This window comes from Bidens hawaiensis, unplaced genomic scaffold, assembly GCF_021521415.1.
Source record: "Bidens hawaiensis isolate Kalapana, Puna unplaced genomic scaffold, B.hawaiensis_p1.1 tig00002477_1, whole genome shotgun sequence".
Classification (NCBI taxonomy): domain Eukaryota; kingdom Viridiplantae; phylum Streptophyta; class Magnoliopsida; order Asterales; family Asteraceae; genus Bidens; species Bidens hawaiensis.
In genome coordinates this window covers 1,449,425-1,464,080 of record NW_027491136.1, presented here as the reverse complement: position 1 = coordinate 1,464,080, position 14,656 = coordinate 1,449,425, and the positions used below count along the sequence as shown (strand labels likewise).

The window sequence follows — 14,656 nt, the reverse complement described above, 5'->3', positions numbered from 1 at the left end:
TTTAATGATCATTAAGAAGTTACTTTTTAATAGCTCATAGAGGTAATCTTAAGTCTGAATGGTTAAGAGACTACCTCTTAATGGTTTTCTCTTAACCATTCAAACTTAATACTGTCTCTTATGTAGCGTTTGGTATACACGAATGACAGGAGGAATTTAATGATTTATTGCGAGGGAATGAAAAAATTGATGTTTGGTTTCTCTATGGAATGGAATCATCCATTACACATGGAATCCCGTGCCATCAAAACCATTCATTCTAACCCCTCTTCTTTCTTTTCATTCCATTCCTCCTTTACCATATTTTCTCAACAACAACCACCACTACTATCGCCACCACCATCACATGATCATCGTTGCCATCACCACCTCCGTCGCCACCACCAACGCTACCACCGCTGCCACCAACGTCGCCGTAACCACCGCAACCATTTAATGGGGGGTCACTGCCGCCGCTTGACCACACCGCCACCACCACTGTCGCTGCCAGACCGCCACCACCGTTGGCGCCACCCTACCATCGCCATCACTACCAACGATACCACCGCCACCCTTACCGCCTGACCGACACCACCACCATCGGTTCCACCACCATTTTCGTCGCCGGAGCTACCACCGTCACCATTGCAGGGTTTTTTTTTTTTTTTTTTTTTTTGGGTTAAAAAGTTTTTCGAGATAGGAGTATTTTTATTATTTCTATTTCATTCATACAATTTTTAGGATTCCAAACAACAAAAGGTAATAATTCATTTTATTTTTGTAGGTTAACCAAACAAGACAAATGAATGGGAATGATCTATTTCATTCAATTGTCCATTCCATTCCCTCTTTATTTCATTATCTTCAACCAAACATACCCTTAACCATTAAGAGGCTATGAACTTTTAAGATGTAGCCTCTTAATGAACATTAAGAGGCTACCAAATGCTATCAGTTTATTGTTAAAAAACAAACCGACCAGAGTCTCAAAACTGAATAACCGAACCGCATATAATGATATAACCAAAGTACTCGGTTATGGTTTGATTAGAGCCGAGAAACGACTCATGCATGCTCTATATATATATCCATACGTATAATTAATCTTAGATAAGGATGGTGGTGCCATGACTAATGGATGTGGTGTTGGTGGGTTAAAGATAGGATTTTGAGAGGATCATTCAGCTGATGGATTTAATCGGTAGACAAAGTCACATATCATCATGATCATATTAAATTGTCTACATGTATATAGTCTTAAAATAAACTGAATTACTATGTCAGCATCCATTGTTAATTCTTTAGCATATTATACTACACGAAATCACGAAATAAATAGCCCCAACTCCCTTGGCCTACTGGCCATCACATGAAACACGCCTTGATAAAAGATTAGCTTCTAAAACAAAACAAAGCATTCCATTTAATAATGGAACGCAGCAAGTGGTTATCTACGGTGGCCAGCATATGGATCCAGTGCAGCTCCGGCGCCTCCTACACTTTCGGAATATACTCCGCGGCCCTCAAATCCAGTCAAGGCTACGATCAGTCCACTCTAGATACCGTATCCGTCTTCAAGGACATCGGTGCTAATATTGGAGTTTTATCCGGTCTACTCTATGATGCCGTTACTGGAAACAAGGGTGATTCTTCTAGTCTTTTTGGGTCTGGGCTTTCGTTGGTGTATATCGCGGGTGCGGTTCAGTTCTTTGCTGGTTACTTTCTAATGTGGTTGTCTGTTGCGGGAGTCATTGATAGGCCACAGGTTAGGGTGATGTGCTTCTTTACACGCTCAGACTTTCGTTAACACTGGAAATGTGGTTGTTGCTGTTCGTAACTTCCCGGATTATAGTGGAACTAGTGTTGGCATCATAAAGGTAAACCTGAAACTTGTGTTCTCAACTTATCATATATATCTATGTATATGAAAACTTTTGTGTAAAAATTTAAGTCGTCCTTTGATGATCGATTTATTCTCTTAATTTGTACATAAGATGATAAGAATAGATCCAAAGTCCAAACAACAATAAATTAATTTATTCATACCATTATTTTGTATTTATTATTTGACTTTTATTAATTGGTGTCTAGTCTAGTCTCTTGCTAAACTAAAAACATTTTTTATTCAATAATATTAGCTGTTAAAAAAAACATACTTTTATTTTTCATTAGTATATGAACAAAATTACTTAGTTTTGTAAAGTATACATATATTTTACTGTATTATTACAGCAAATATAACAAATTAAAAATTATCTTCTAACATATTAAGTTGAATATATTAGATTATTAATAAAACAGTATTACTAACATATAAATTTTTGGTCAATAACAATTTGTATATACATATACTAAATAAATACAAGAGATTAAATTTAAATACAACAAATTAGGCTTAAAATGTAGAGGCATGACAAATTTATTAAAAAAAGAAGCTTATTTTATTTTTAAATTGTTAAGCTAAAAACAAACATTATATAACTAAATACTAAAATTCTATTAACTTTTCTTTTCATCATCATCGTACTTAGTATATCCCATCAATAACAAAGCTATTAACTTTTTTTTGTCATAACTAAATATTTGGGCCCATAAATATACTTGGTCCATGTATGATGAAAGAGGATCATAAACATAAACTCAAGTAGTCGACTATTCAATCATTTTTTTACGATGGATATTGTGATATGCATCATAAGGTTTCTAAACATATGCATTATTCTTACTATTGTGAATTTTGTTCTTAAAATTATAGGGTTTTTTGGGGGCTTAGCGGAGCAATACTAATTCAAATATACCACACGCTAATTGACGACAAACCAGCCTCCTATTTACTCATGCTTGCTGTCTTTCCAACACTCGTGTCTCTCACATTGATGTCACTCGTTCACGCGGACCCTTCAAACACGAGCAATGACAAACCTCACTTGAACCGCTTCTCATTGATTGCAATCATCATCGCCACATATTTAATGATCATAATCATCATACAAAACAGATTCCCATTCCCATTATGGGCTCACATTGTAACAACAACTATTCTTTTAATCATGGTATTATCCCCTCTTCAAGTAGCCCACACAGCTCAAAAAAACAAACAAAAACCACCACCCCCTAGCACGGATCCATTGATCATAACTTCCGAGGCTCAAGAAATTGAAATGAATTTGCTACAAGTGACGGGCACACTCAACTTCTGGTTGTTGTTTCTAGCCATGGTTTGCGTATTGGGGTCAGGGTTAGCCACAATTAATAACATAACTCAAATAGGCGAGTCGCTTGACTACTCAACGGTTGAGATCAATGCAATGGTTTCGTTATGGAGTATATGGAACTTTCTTGGCCGGTTTGGTGATGGATACGTGTCGGATTTGTTCCTACTTAGATACGGTGGAGGGAGGCCATTGTTTATTTGCTTTACGCAATTAGCGATGGTTGTGGGTCATTTGATCATTGGTTTAAGCGGGAATTTGTACATTGGTTCGGTGATTGTGGGTATTTGTTACGGGTCACAATGGTCTTTAATGCCTACAATAACTTCGGAGATATTTGGAGTGAAACATATGGGGACTATATTCAATACTATAGCTGCGGCTAACCCAATCGGTTCGTATATATTTTCAGTGCAAGTGATTGGCAGAATATATGATAAGGAAGTACAGGCTAATGAGGTATTGTGTCACGGGCTTCATTGTTTTATGCTTTTGTATTTAATATTTGCTGCGGTTACTGCTTTCGGGGTTCTTTTTTCCTTCGTTTTGTTTCTTCGCACGAGGGGGTTTTACGCTTCGATTTTGCAAAGACGGTTGAAGCAATTGCAAGGGTGGTGAGGAAGAGATCGATGGCCTGTTGTTAATTTATGTGATAGCTTTACCAATATTTTATTTTTGTAAAGGCTGGTCATGTTTAATCAAAGTGTCATGATATTAATCTCCAAGTTTATTAAACTATCTATGTCACGGTACATGTATACTTTTTTTAATTAGTAACAAGAGAAATGCTTAAAGATAATTTATTATTTAACTAGGTTATTGACCCGTGTACGACACGAGTGGAAATATAGAAATCGTCAACTAAAGACATAAAGACATATTTAAGATGACAACAATTTGTTTATATGTTTATTGGGAGAATTATTTGATATAATTGCAATTCATATTCGCATGTAAACAAAGTACTTAAAAACATAATAAACTTACTAAAAATAAGATTCATATTACATTATTTGGAAACATAATTTAAAACTTTAAAAATTACAAATTTATAAACTGTTAAATATGTCCTTATAAACCATATTTGTTGTCTTATTTGTAACTTGACCTTGCTTATCCAAAATAAGCATTTTAATACAATCTCTACTCTTCACTCTTGATAAAGCAACATATAGTTGGCCATAAGTAAAAACAAGTCTCATATATATTCCAACTCTTGCTAGAGATGTTGTTACAATTATATCATGTTTATCTATTGTGCCACCAATATCACCAACGATTAACCTACAACTTTAAAAATTTTTAGCAGGTTGTAAGTCATTGCATCTTTTTGCCTTGTTCCAATAATGTATAACTTTAAATACATACCGGGATAGTTTTAAAAATAGTCACTTACCATCCGGCATCCTTGAACCAAAGGATTTTGAGAATCCAACATTGTCTTCAAGTAATTCATTATTTCTTTATCTAATATTTTTGAACTTGATTATGAGTTATTGTGTAAGAAAATGGTTATGTGTTAGAAATAATTTAATTAAATTATTTATAATTTAGATTGTTCATAAAACATATTAAAAATAATAAATGATGTTTTAAAGATCCACCTTGAGTAGTGACAATTATATATATATATATATATATATATATATATATAATACGTAAATTCAGTTATTTCATATAATAACCTTTATATATGACTTTTTAATAAGTTTTTGATATATTTATACACTATTAATTCTAAATGGCAAACCAAAAACTTTGGTGTGATTTATTTTAAAAATAAAACATTCATACTTATATTATTATATTAAATTGTGTGTGTATAAAAATAATATTTAGAAAAAAAATGTTGTCACGGACTTAAAATATAAATTTACAAAGACTAAGATTTGGTTGTAAAAAAAAATAAATCATCTTAAAATAAAAAGATAAATGTTCAACACGGGTTAGTAAATCAAAAAACCATTTACCACACAGGCGGAAAATATATAATATGTCATATATGTATATGTATATGTTATACACTATAATGAATTGTAAAAAGTTGTATTTCTAAAAAAAATATAATTCTATATGAAGTATAAGGTATTTATAAGAGTAAAATTATAAGTTCAATCATCTTTATAACTTAAACCATGAACAAAAAAATGCATTAAGAAAAACATGCAAAATCTATTTAATTCATATGTTACATGCCCAAAACTTTGTAACATTAAGAAAAATGTTCAAAAATATATGCTTTAATAGGTTACAGGTTAGTGACTCGTATGCTACACAGGAGAAAATTATATAAAAAGATGTCAATTATAAATACATGTTAGTATATTGAAATATATATTGTAAATCTTGTATTTATATGAACGGATAATTCTATATAAATGTAATGTTTTTGAAATGTATCCAAAAATGAAATGCGTAGAAAGTTATGCCTAATAATTATAATATTACGAAACTATTTCATTTACTGAACTACTCGCTAAACTTTCTTTGAGAATAATCAAATAAGAATGTAAACATTTTTATGATCCTTATAAGGGAGTCAAAATATATTACAAATTCAAGCATTAATTTCCTACAAAACATAGAATTCAATGTAAATTAATAAATCATTGACCAATGATCATAAATATTTGTATTTTAGTTCTTTTTTGATTTATTTAATTGTGAAGAAATTATTAGAATGATAGATATATATAGAATTAATAGCCATGGACTAATCATAAGAGGATAAGTGTCCAAGAACTCAATTTTTTAGAGATATAGATTGTGCCACCTCTTTAATCCCACTTTTCTTTCATGTAGTATTGTAGTCTATGCTATGGCTTTAACTAGGGGTGCAAACGAGCCGAGCTGCTCGCGAGCTACTTGAGATCGGCTCGTTAAAAAGCTCGATCGAGCCGAGCTTAATCGAGCCTGAGCCCAAGCTCGAGCCTAAAAGTAAGCTCGTTTAATAATCGAGCCCGAGCCCGAGCTTCGCTTATCGAGCTCGAGCCGGCTCGCGAGCCTAAACGAGCCTGTCATTTATATAATTTTTAAAAAAATATATTCAATAATAATTAATTAATATATATATAATGTTATAAAAAATAAATAAAAATAACTAAATAATATATATTTTTATACATAAAATTATAATAGAAAAAAATATATAAAAATAATTATAAAATTGTATAAAAAATAATTGATAAATAATAAGCGAGCCGAGCTCGAGCTTGAGAATCAACTCACGAGCTCGAGCTCGAGCTTTGAAAATAGAGCTCGAAACGAGCCGAGCTCGAGCTCGAGCTCTGTGTAAGTTAAACGAGCCGAGCTCGAGCCTAGTTGAGCTCGGGCTCGGCTCCGCTCGTTTGCACCCCTAGCTTTAACTGGTCCCTTGATTTTCAAATTGTATCTAACAAACTTTTGACACCATGGTTAAGCATTATATACTTTATTATTAAACTTTCAAAATATTTTATTACTCAAATCATATTTACATTAAAACTTGTATCGTGAGGAAATATGTAGTGAAAACCTCTATTTTAAATAATTATGCTATTTATAAGTTAAGAAAAAGATGCATGACATTTCAAGCTATAAAATATACCGGACAACAATTTATAAATCAAATGATACAAACACATCCATTTAAAAATGCAGACAAGAGTAAAAAAACATAAACCAAAACATAGCTGATCGTTAAATTTGTTTTGAACGGTAAAGGTGCATAAATCGGGTTTTTCTAATACTGATTTCGGGTATTGAACCGGGTTTGGGTTGGGTATAAAATCGAGTATTCTAAAGCTGGGTATTTGAATACCTCATTTCGGGTAATGAAAAAACCCTATTTTCAGGTATTTGTCGGATATAGACTAGGTATTTAAGGGGCTGCACTTTCTTGAGGTATTTTTGGGGTAATTTCCGGTAGTGGCGGATCCAGGAATTTTTTCAGGTGGTGCATTACTTTACATGTTTTGATTTCATAGAATCGGGTATAAAAAATTCCGGGTCGGTTCGAGGTTCGGGTCGATTCGATGGTTCGGCCAAAGTTCATTACAAACTAACAAATTAAAAACCAAGAAACTAACAAATTAAAATAACAAAAACTAACACACTAACAAATTAAAATTAAAATTTAACTAATAATTTAACAGTTAAGAACATCAAGAACAATTAAATATCTAAAAAATGAATCTAAACTTACCTTTACAGTGGAAGGAGTCTAAGAAGAATAGCAACTAGCAAGGGTGAGTATGAGGAAGGGAGAGAGACAGCAACTTAAAAAAAATGCCTGGGAAAAAGCCAAAAAAACCCAAAACAACTCAAAAAAAACCTGAAAATAGGGTTTATTCAATACCCGAAAATAGGGTATTCAAATACCCGGTTTTAGAATACCCGACCCGAACCCAATGCATAGGGTATGGTTTTTAGAGACAATACCCGGACCCGAGCCCGACCTGGGTATGAAAAATACCCGATTTTCCAATACCCGGTTCCATACCAAACCCGGGTATTTGAAAAACCCGATTTGTGCACCTCTACTCTATTGAAAATATTTATTTGATTTGGGCTAGTAAAAAGATTAGAATCTGAGATTCTGAGCCCAATCCAAAAAATATTTAGGGCATTACAAAACCATCAGCTCTGCGGGATGCGTTTGGTGACTATAGCAGCAGCAGCAGCAGCAGCTTTCTCCTCCCGAACTGAACTCCAAGCTGGTTAGGGTTTCGATTCAGCGTAAGTTTTATACAACCTAGTTTTTCAATTGCATTGCAACAATAGCTTCAGTTAGCTAATCCTAGTTAGTTTGCTAGTGTTGTTGGATCTTAATAAGGTTGTGCTTCGGCCTGTGATTGATTTATTATGTGGTGTTCTTTACTGTAATCATCGTTGCATTTAGTAATTAGAGGCTTAGAGCTACGAATTGTATTGAACTGACGTCGCAGATGAACCAAATCGCTCTTAAATCATGACTCCAGTTGACTGGTACGACAAGCCAAGTAGCCCTTAAATTGCGATTCCAATTTACTGGTACAACGGTTCCAATTGAAACACCAATCAATCTTAAATAATTAAAAAAAATAAAATAAAATTTCGGATATGCGAAGTATCTAAAAATTTCCAAAATCGCTATCCGAATCCGAAATTTCGGATTCAGATTTTCAGATATTTCAGATTCGGTTTCGGATTTGGATTTTTTTGAACACCCCTAGTATGTAGTATGAATTCTGCATCAGTTTTTTGGTGTGCTGAATCGAATTATTGAACGAGGTATTGGAATTCAATTGGAGCCGCAATTCAGCATTTCAGCGTCTCTTGGCATGGCGTCTCCACATTTCCAATCAACATACAACCATCAATTAAATCACCTACATAAATTCCTCTACTCTCTTTCAGTTTACAGTCAAATTTCATATCCATTTTCGTTTTTTTAACTAAACATTCCTAAATGTTTCTGTATTATTTTGGATTTTCTGTTTTAGTTATTTGGATTTTGTAATTTGAATTTTATTATTAGTAATTTGGATTTTGGAAACTGGTCATTCATGTTTTGAATAAGGTGCATTGAACCGGACTCTATGGTACAACATACCAGTCTGTACCAGTCAGTACCGAAATGAACCTACCCCCTCCCTACCGAATTCATCTCCTCTTGCGAAACACGTACCCGGTTCATAGTGCTCCAAATATGGACCGCCTGTTTGATATGAAAACCGTGTATTTAATTCTGTTTCTATTTTATATAGAACTTTTGTTTGTAAATTTAGATTTAAATTTGCAAAACTGCGCATGTTCTTTCGAATTAATTTTTTTTAAAGTTTTAGTTCTTACTTAAATCATGTACCTTCAGTTATACAATTCAGCTTTGTTTTCCATTGCAATTTTGGTCTTAATCCGATCTCTCTTTCAAAAAGATAATTTGGTATCTTACTTGCACCTTATTTTTTTTATTTTCAAATTCCTAACTAACGTTTTGAGCTGCCAATGTCTAAAGATCTCTTCCCCTACATTTATACGTACATATGTGTTTGTGTGTTTAATTTTTATTTATAATATATAATATTTTTATAAAAAAAATATAAAGCTTCTCACAGGTGTATTGAGTCTGTATGATAATTAATTTTGATTTGCTATCATGGTTGTCATTTGTTCATTAAGTTGAATGTTTTGATGCTGGATGGTAATAAGGTTGTGCTTCCGCTTGTCATTGGTTATTTTTGTGGTGCTGTTTACTGTAGTTGTTGTATTTAGTAATTAGTGCCTAATTAGTGCCTTGGACATGTACCACTTGTTCAATATGAAAACTGTGTGTCTAATTCTCTTTTCATTGAAATGTTTCAAGGCATGTATGCTTTTATTACACTAATGTTTTAACTTAGGGTTTGCAATTTGTTGATATAATCTGTCATTGCTTTATTCACATAAGCATAACCAAATTTCTTGGTAGTTATTTAATAATACCTTCATTTGAATTTATATTAACATAAGTTTGATTAAATAATGGCTAAAACCAGTTTTTCAAGATGTATACCTCGATGAAGAAGATCCAAAAGGACAAGGATGTTGAACCCACCGAGTTTGAGCAAAGTGTTGCTCAGGTAATAATTTATTAGTTTTATATGTTTGCTTTCATATAAGTTTATTTATATTGTTTAGTTTTGTACAGGCGTTGTTTGACTTGGAGAACACTCATCAAGAGCTCAAAAGTGACTTGAAGGACTTATATATCAACTCTGCAAAGTAAGTTTCTACTCTTGTAGTTTCATGTGAGTTTTTGAATTTTAACCACTTTTTACTTCCATCAAATAATGTTAGTGATTTTTTGCAGTCAAATTGATGTCTCTGGGAACCGAAAAGCTGTTGTGATTAATGTGCCTTATAGGTTAAGGAAATCATTTCGCAAGATTCATACTAAGCTTGTTAGAGAGCTTGAGAAGAAGTTCAGCGGGAAGGTACTTTTTCTATGCATTATTTTTGTTATTATTTTTGTATGCTTTTGGAATGGTAATAATTTGCGACTGATGTTTGTTACAGGATGTGGTTTTCATTGCCACCAGACGGATTGTTAGGCCCCCAAAGAAAGGGTCTGCAGTCCAGAGACCTCGGTCCCGCACCCTTACATCTGTGCATGAAGCCATGCTGGAAGATGTGGTGCACCCTGCTGAGACTGTGGGGAAACGTGTTCGATACAGACTCGATGGTTCCAAAATCATGAAGGTGAATGTTATTCTAGTTAATAAAAAATGTATGCATGGTTAGGTGTATTTTTGTTGAGACCTGGAACTTTGTGCAGGTTTTCTTGGACCCAAAGGCACGCAATGACACCGAGTACAAACTAGAGACATTCAGTGGAGTGTACAGGAAGCTTTCTGGTAAAGATGTTGTATTCGAGTACCCCATTACCGAAGCTTGAGGTAGCTGGTGTTTTGAGTTGGTTTTTTTTCATATGTTGAAATTGACAAATATTTTAGGTTTTTGAGTTTTGTTGACTTGTACTGTAGTATCATTCTTCCCTCTTGGATTTTCTTTTTGACTGATAGTTAAAATTATTTTTACCCCCCATTTGCTTGTTTAACTTTATGTCATTAGTTACGAGACAATGAAAGCCAATGTGGGGTTAGCCCACCTGCCACCTGGTAGAGTCACGTTCATTTTTGAGGAAAGGTTTCATATTCGTACCAAAACAAGCAATGGAGTATATTATTGGTGTGTGGATTTTGGGTTTATTTTGTTATAATTCTTACAGAGTTAAACTCGTGCGTTATCAAACTCGTTTTATTAAGAAATATAACAAAGTTATAAAGGTCATCATAAGCCAATCTTTGGCATCATTTATGATCCCACCTCTCAAACCTTAAAAATAAGAAGGCTCCAAAAATGGCTTCCTTAATTTGTTCTATAATTTCAATGATTTTGTGCCAAGATCCATTGATTTGTGTCCAAAGCCCCATTCATTTGGAGTTTTGGACTACGGATCTGATTATCTGAAGCTCGACAACAGATTTTTGTCAAGATTATCATGCTATTTTTTTTTTGTTCTGCAGTGAATTGGAATGAAAATTTCGGTCTATTTAACTGGTTATAGCTAACGACAGTGACGGAGACAGGTCAAAACAAAACTGGCAAAATGAAAGCGAAAGCAAATGGTATTTACCTAGCCATGCAAGAAAACAAAATGAAAGTAAAAGTTATAAACGTAATAGAAAAAACAAAATGAAATTTAAAGTCATTAAGGTAACTGATAGAAGCATAGAATATTATAACAGGTCAGGTTGTCAATTTAAAGCAATAGAATTTGCAAAGTCATCAATCAATTTGAGCCACATGATATGTGAAAGCACAATGTGCCATGACCAATTTGAGTCATATATAATGTTAAAGGCCCTTAATATTTGAAAAGAATGACCAAAACGGCAAAATCCTTTTAACTGTTAAAAGGACAAGTGCATTTTCATTCTTTCTGAAATTTGACCTACTTTAGGGCAAACCTTAGGTAACAAACACAAAATAACATCAATATGGACATCAACTCACCTATATATATAGCACATAAATAAGAGGATCAATGTAAAGAAAGATGTTACCTTTAAATTAAAATCCAACAAAACCTTTCCAGCCTGTCAAAGTTCTACAATAAATTACACCGACCCGAGATTCTACTATACCAAAACTTCCCCGTGCACATATACAACACTAACACCCAAGGGAACATCAGAAACAAAATAATCAAAGAATCCCAAGCCAACCTTTCTTGACAGGCCCACACTTTCATCATCATCATGAAAACACGAGTGGGTGTCAACTGTCATCTCATATTACAGCACTGAGGGCGCCCGTGAATTTGCAACTTATTCCACATGCATAACATTTGTCTCGGTGACTGATAATGTGCAGTATAATAATCCTCAATGCAACCAAACTGACAAAACTTCAGACTGTGAACATATTCTACCGGCTTTGTGTCATTAAACTGTTCCACCCACATTCCCATACTCACATCTTCCATCTTGAACAGCTTCAACCGATGCTTCTCAAATTCGGTTGCAATGAAGTCTGCAACATCTGATGATAATATGTACCCAGGACCGTTTGCATACGGTGGATAATCTTCTTCAGGCCATTCCTAACAAAACTAAAAGATTTAGTATGTGGTCTTGAAAGATTATCATGTCTTATAAAGCAGATTATGAATAGGCTAGTACCTCATATGTTACAGACCATTTACCAGATCGTAATGGTTTATGATAATAATTTATATTGCCAACATACAAGCTCTTGCCTTCCCCTATTTTATTTGCTTCGTTAAGAACCGCATCAACTCTCACAAACGTGTCATCGTCACACTTCATGATGTATTTAGCAGCTGCTGTACGAACCTGAGTTGTATAAGAATAAAATCAAAAGATAAGTCATCTTAAGAGGGCCACTAAACTTATATAAAACATTAATAACAAAAACAAAAATAACAAGAACATATAACTCACCCCGTATTCACATATTGCAACAGTTTTCAATACAACAAGATCATAATTATCCATGTAAGGCACAACCACAATGTCTCCGAAGAAGTCTGATTCTTTCTTTAGCTCGAGGTTCACTTCCTTTCTCGCATGCTATAAAAGTTCAAAATCCATACTAATAACAAGAATTATTATCATAACTATTTAAAAAACATGTTATGTGTTTCATTACTAACCAATGCAACAAAGAAACGAGCAACAACACGTGAAGATTTAATAAGATCATGCTGCATCCAAGACTTCCTAACCGCCATCCTTTCAGCAAAATGATTTCCAGCCGAAAGAACACCAACAAACATATCAACCAGCCCATCTGGTAGAGGCGGAGCCCGCCACTTATCTGACATCTCCAAATGTCGTTGGGGAGCAAAACTAGGATGTGTCGAGGGTAACGAAGCAGCAAATACAGCATTCACATCAATGTCCCCATTCAAAGCCAACCCGGTCGCATCCTCCAATGCAAAACTCTATAACAAACTTAATAAATTTCTACAACTACAATTAACTTAAGTTTATAATAACGTTCACTCACGGTTCGATACGGGAATGAAGTAATATGTCTTCCATCAACATTAACATGATAACCCTCTAACCCTGCATTAAGAGTCAACACAAACAGCTTCCCTTCTGCAAAAGGGTACGGCCAGTCAAACGCCACCTTCTTGGTCCGCCCGATAAGCCGGTTCAACCACCAGCTCGACTTCGACTCCTCCGATCGGTCATCATCATCACGAATCCACTTTTCACACTTCACCTGATCATCAACTACAAAAACTCAAAAACATTAGCCAACAAACTTCAACTTAGCAACATACTAACATATAACCAATAACCAATCAATCAAATTTACCAGTCTCTTCATCCGGCCGAGACTTCCACCCCTCACACCGATGAGCAGCTCCCCATTGCATCCGATAACATGTGTTCTGCTCAATCACCGGCTTCCCACTCCAATCGCCCTTCAACCTCGGGTTAAAATGCAAAATCCTCGGCGGATCCTCGCCATCCACCGTCTTCAAACCCTGCAACTCCATCATAAACTGCGACACCATCAAATACTGACCCGACTTCAACAACGAAATCTTCGGGTCCTGCTCGGGGTGCGCCTCTCTCGGCCTCCCCACCAACGTAATATGCGACCCCAATGTCATCCCACAAGGCAGCACAATAATACTCCCTTTCTCCCTAAAAACCGAACCCGTTAACGCAATCGAATTCGGACAACTCTCCCTACTCTGATTCTTCTCACTCGGTAACTTAATCCGACCCGATTCGATCTCCGCCCAAAACTTCTTCCCTACAGCAAAAGCCTCCTTAGCCGACTTCTGAATACCCCCAAATCCATCCTTGGGTTCACCGTTTAAACTGTTAACATCAAAATTCAAAGTGGACACAGCTTTAAACTCTCTAATTCTATTAAATTGAGATGGAATCGAACTGGGTTTCACGAATTGCTGAAAGTGAGGACGAATTGGGGCTTTTTTGTTTTGCAATTCTTCTTCGCTGTCAAGAACATAGGGTTTTAATTTGTCGGTGAAGAAGATACTAGACTCTTCGTCTTCTTCTTGGGTAACTATCTTGGAAACAAACGGAGCTTCTAGAACCACGGTGACGAGGTACAAGCATCCTAAACCGACCAGAAACTGAATCGATCGTTTCATGTTCATGTTGTTGTTGGGTTGCAATCATGAACCCAGATTCGGAATTGGGTCGGCGTTAACACCAGGGTGAGTTGGGTTTCTTGAGAGAGAATGAAAGAGTGGGTTTGTAGGTGAGAGAGAAAGTGTGGAAAGCTTTAAAGGCCAAGTCGGTCGTCTGAAACAAACAAAGAAAAAATATCAATTTATATCAAAATCAATTCAAATCAACTTCAATATCAAAAGATACCGTTTTTAGTAATGACTAGCTTTATATATTTGTTAGTTATTTAACTTTTAACTTATTTTCTTCGTTGATTACTTTTTT

The 14,656-nt window shown here is 34.8% G+C and overlaps 2 protein-coding genes and 1 pseudogene across 2 annotated transcripts; 2 read left to right on the top strand and 1 right to left on the bottom strand.

Moving 5' to 3' along the window:
- The first annotated feature begins 1,408 nt into the window (after positions 1–1,408).
- LOC143619521 (protein NUCLEAR FUSION DEFECTIVE 4-like) lies at positions 1,409–3,809 on the top strand (annotated as a pseudogene).
- A 5,848-nt stretch (positions 3,810–9,657) lies between these two features.
- Positions 9,658–10,648, top strand: LOC143619681 (small ribosomal subunit protein eS7-like). Its single transcript, XM_077091557.1, has 5 exons — positions 9,658–9,769; positions 9,838–9,911; positions 10,000–10,123; positions 10,206–10,388; positions 10,465–10,648. The coding sequence occupies exons 1-5, from the start codon at positions 9,695–9,697 to the stop codon at positions 10,582–10,584; spliced, it is 576 nt and encodes a 191-aa protein (XP_076947672.1). The 5' UTR covers positions 9,658–9,694; the 3' UTR covers positions 10,585–10,648.
- Positions 10,649–11,970: 1,322 nt separating this feature from the next.
- Positions 11,971–14,358, bottom strand: LOC143619672 (hydroxyproline O-galactosyltransferase GALT6-like). Its single transcript, XM_077091549.1, has 6 exons — positions 13,542–14,358; positions 13,224–13,456; positions 12,868–13,158; positions 12,656–12,784; positions 12,374–12,547; positions 11,971–12,294 (listed from the first exon to the last, which is right to left on the bottom strand). Exons 1-6 carry the CDS (start codon positions 14,356–14,358, stop codon positions 11,977–11,979), a joined length of 1,962 nt encoding a protein of 653 aa, XP_076947664.1. The 3' UTR covers positions 11,971–11,976.
- Positions 14,359–14,656: the final 298 nt, after the last annotated feature.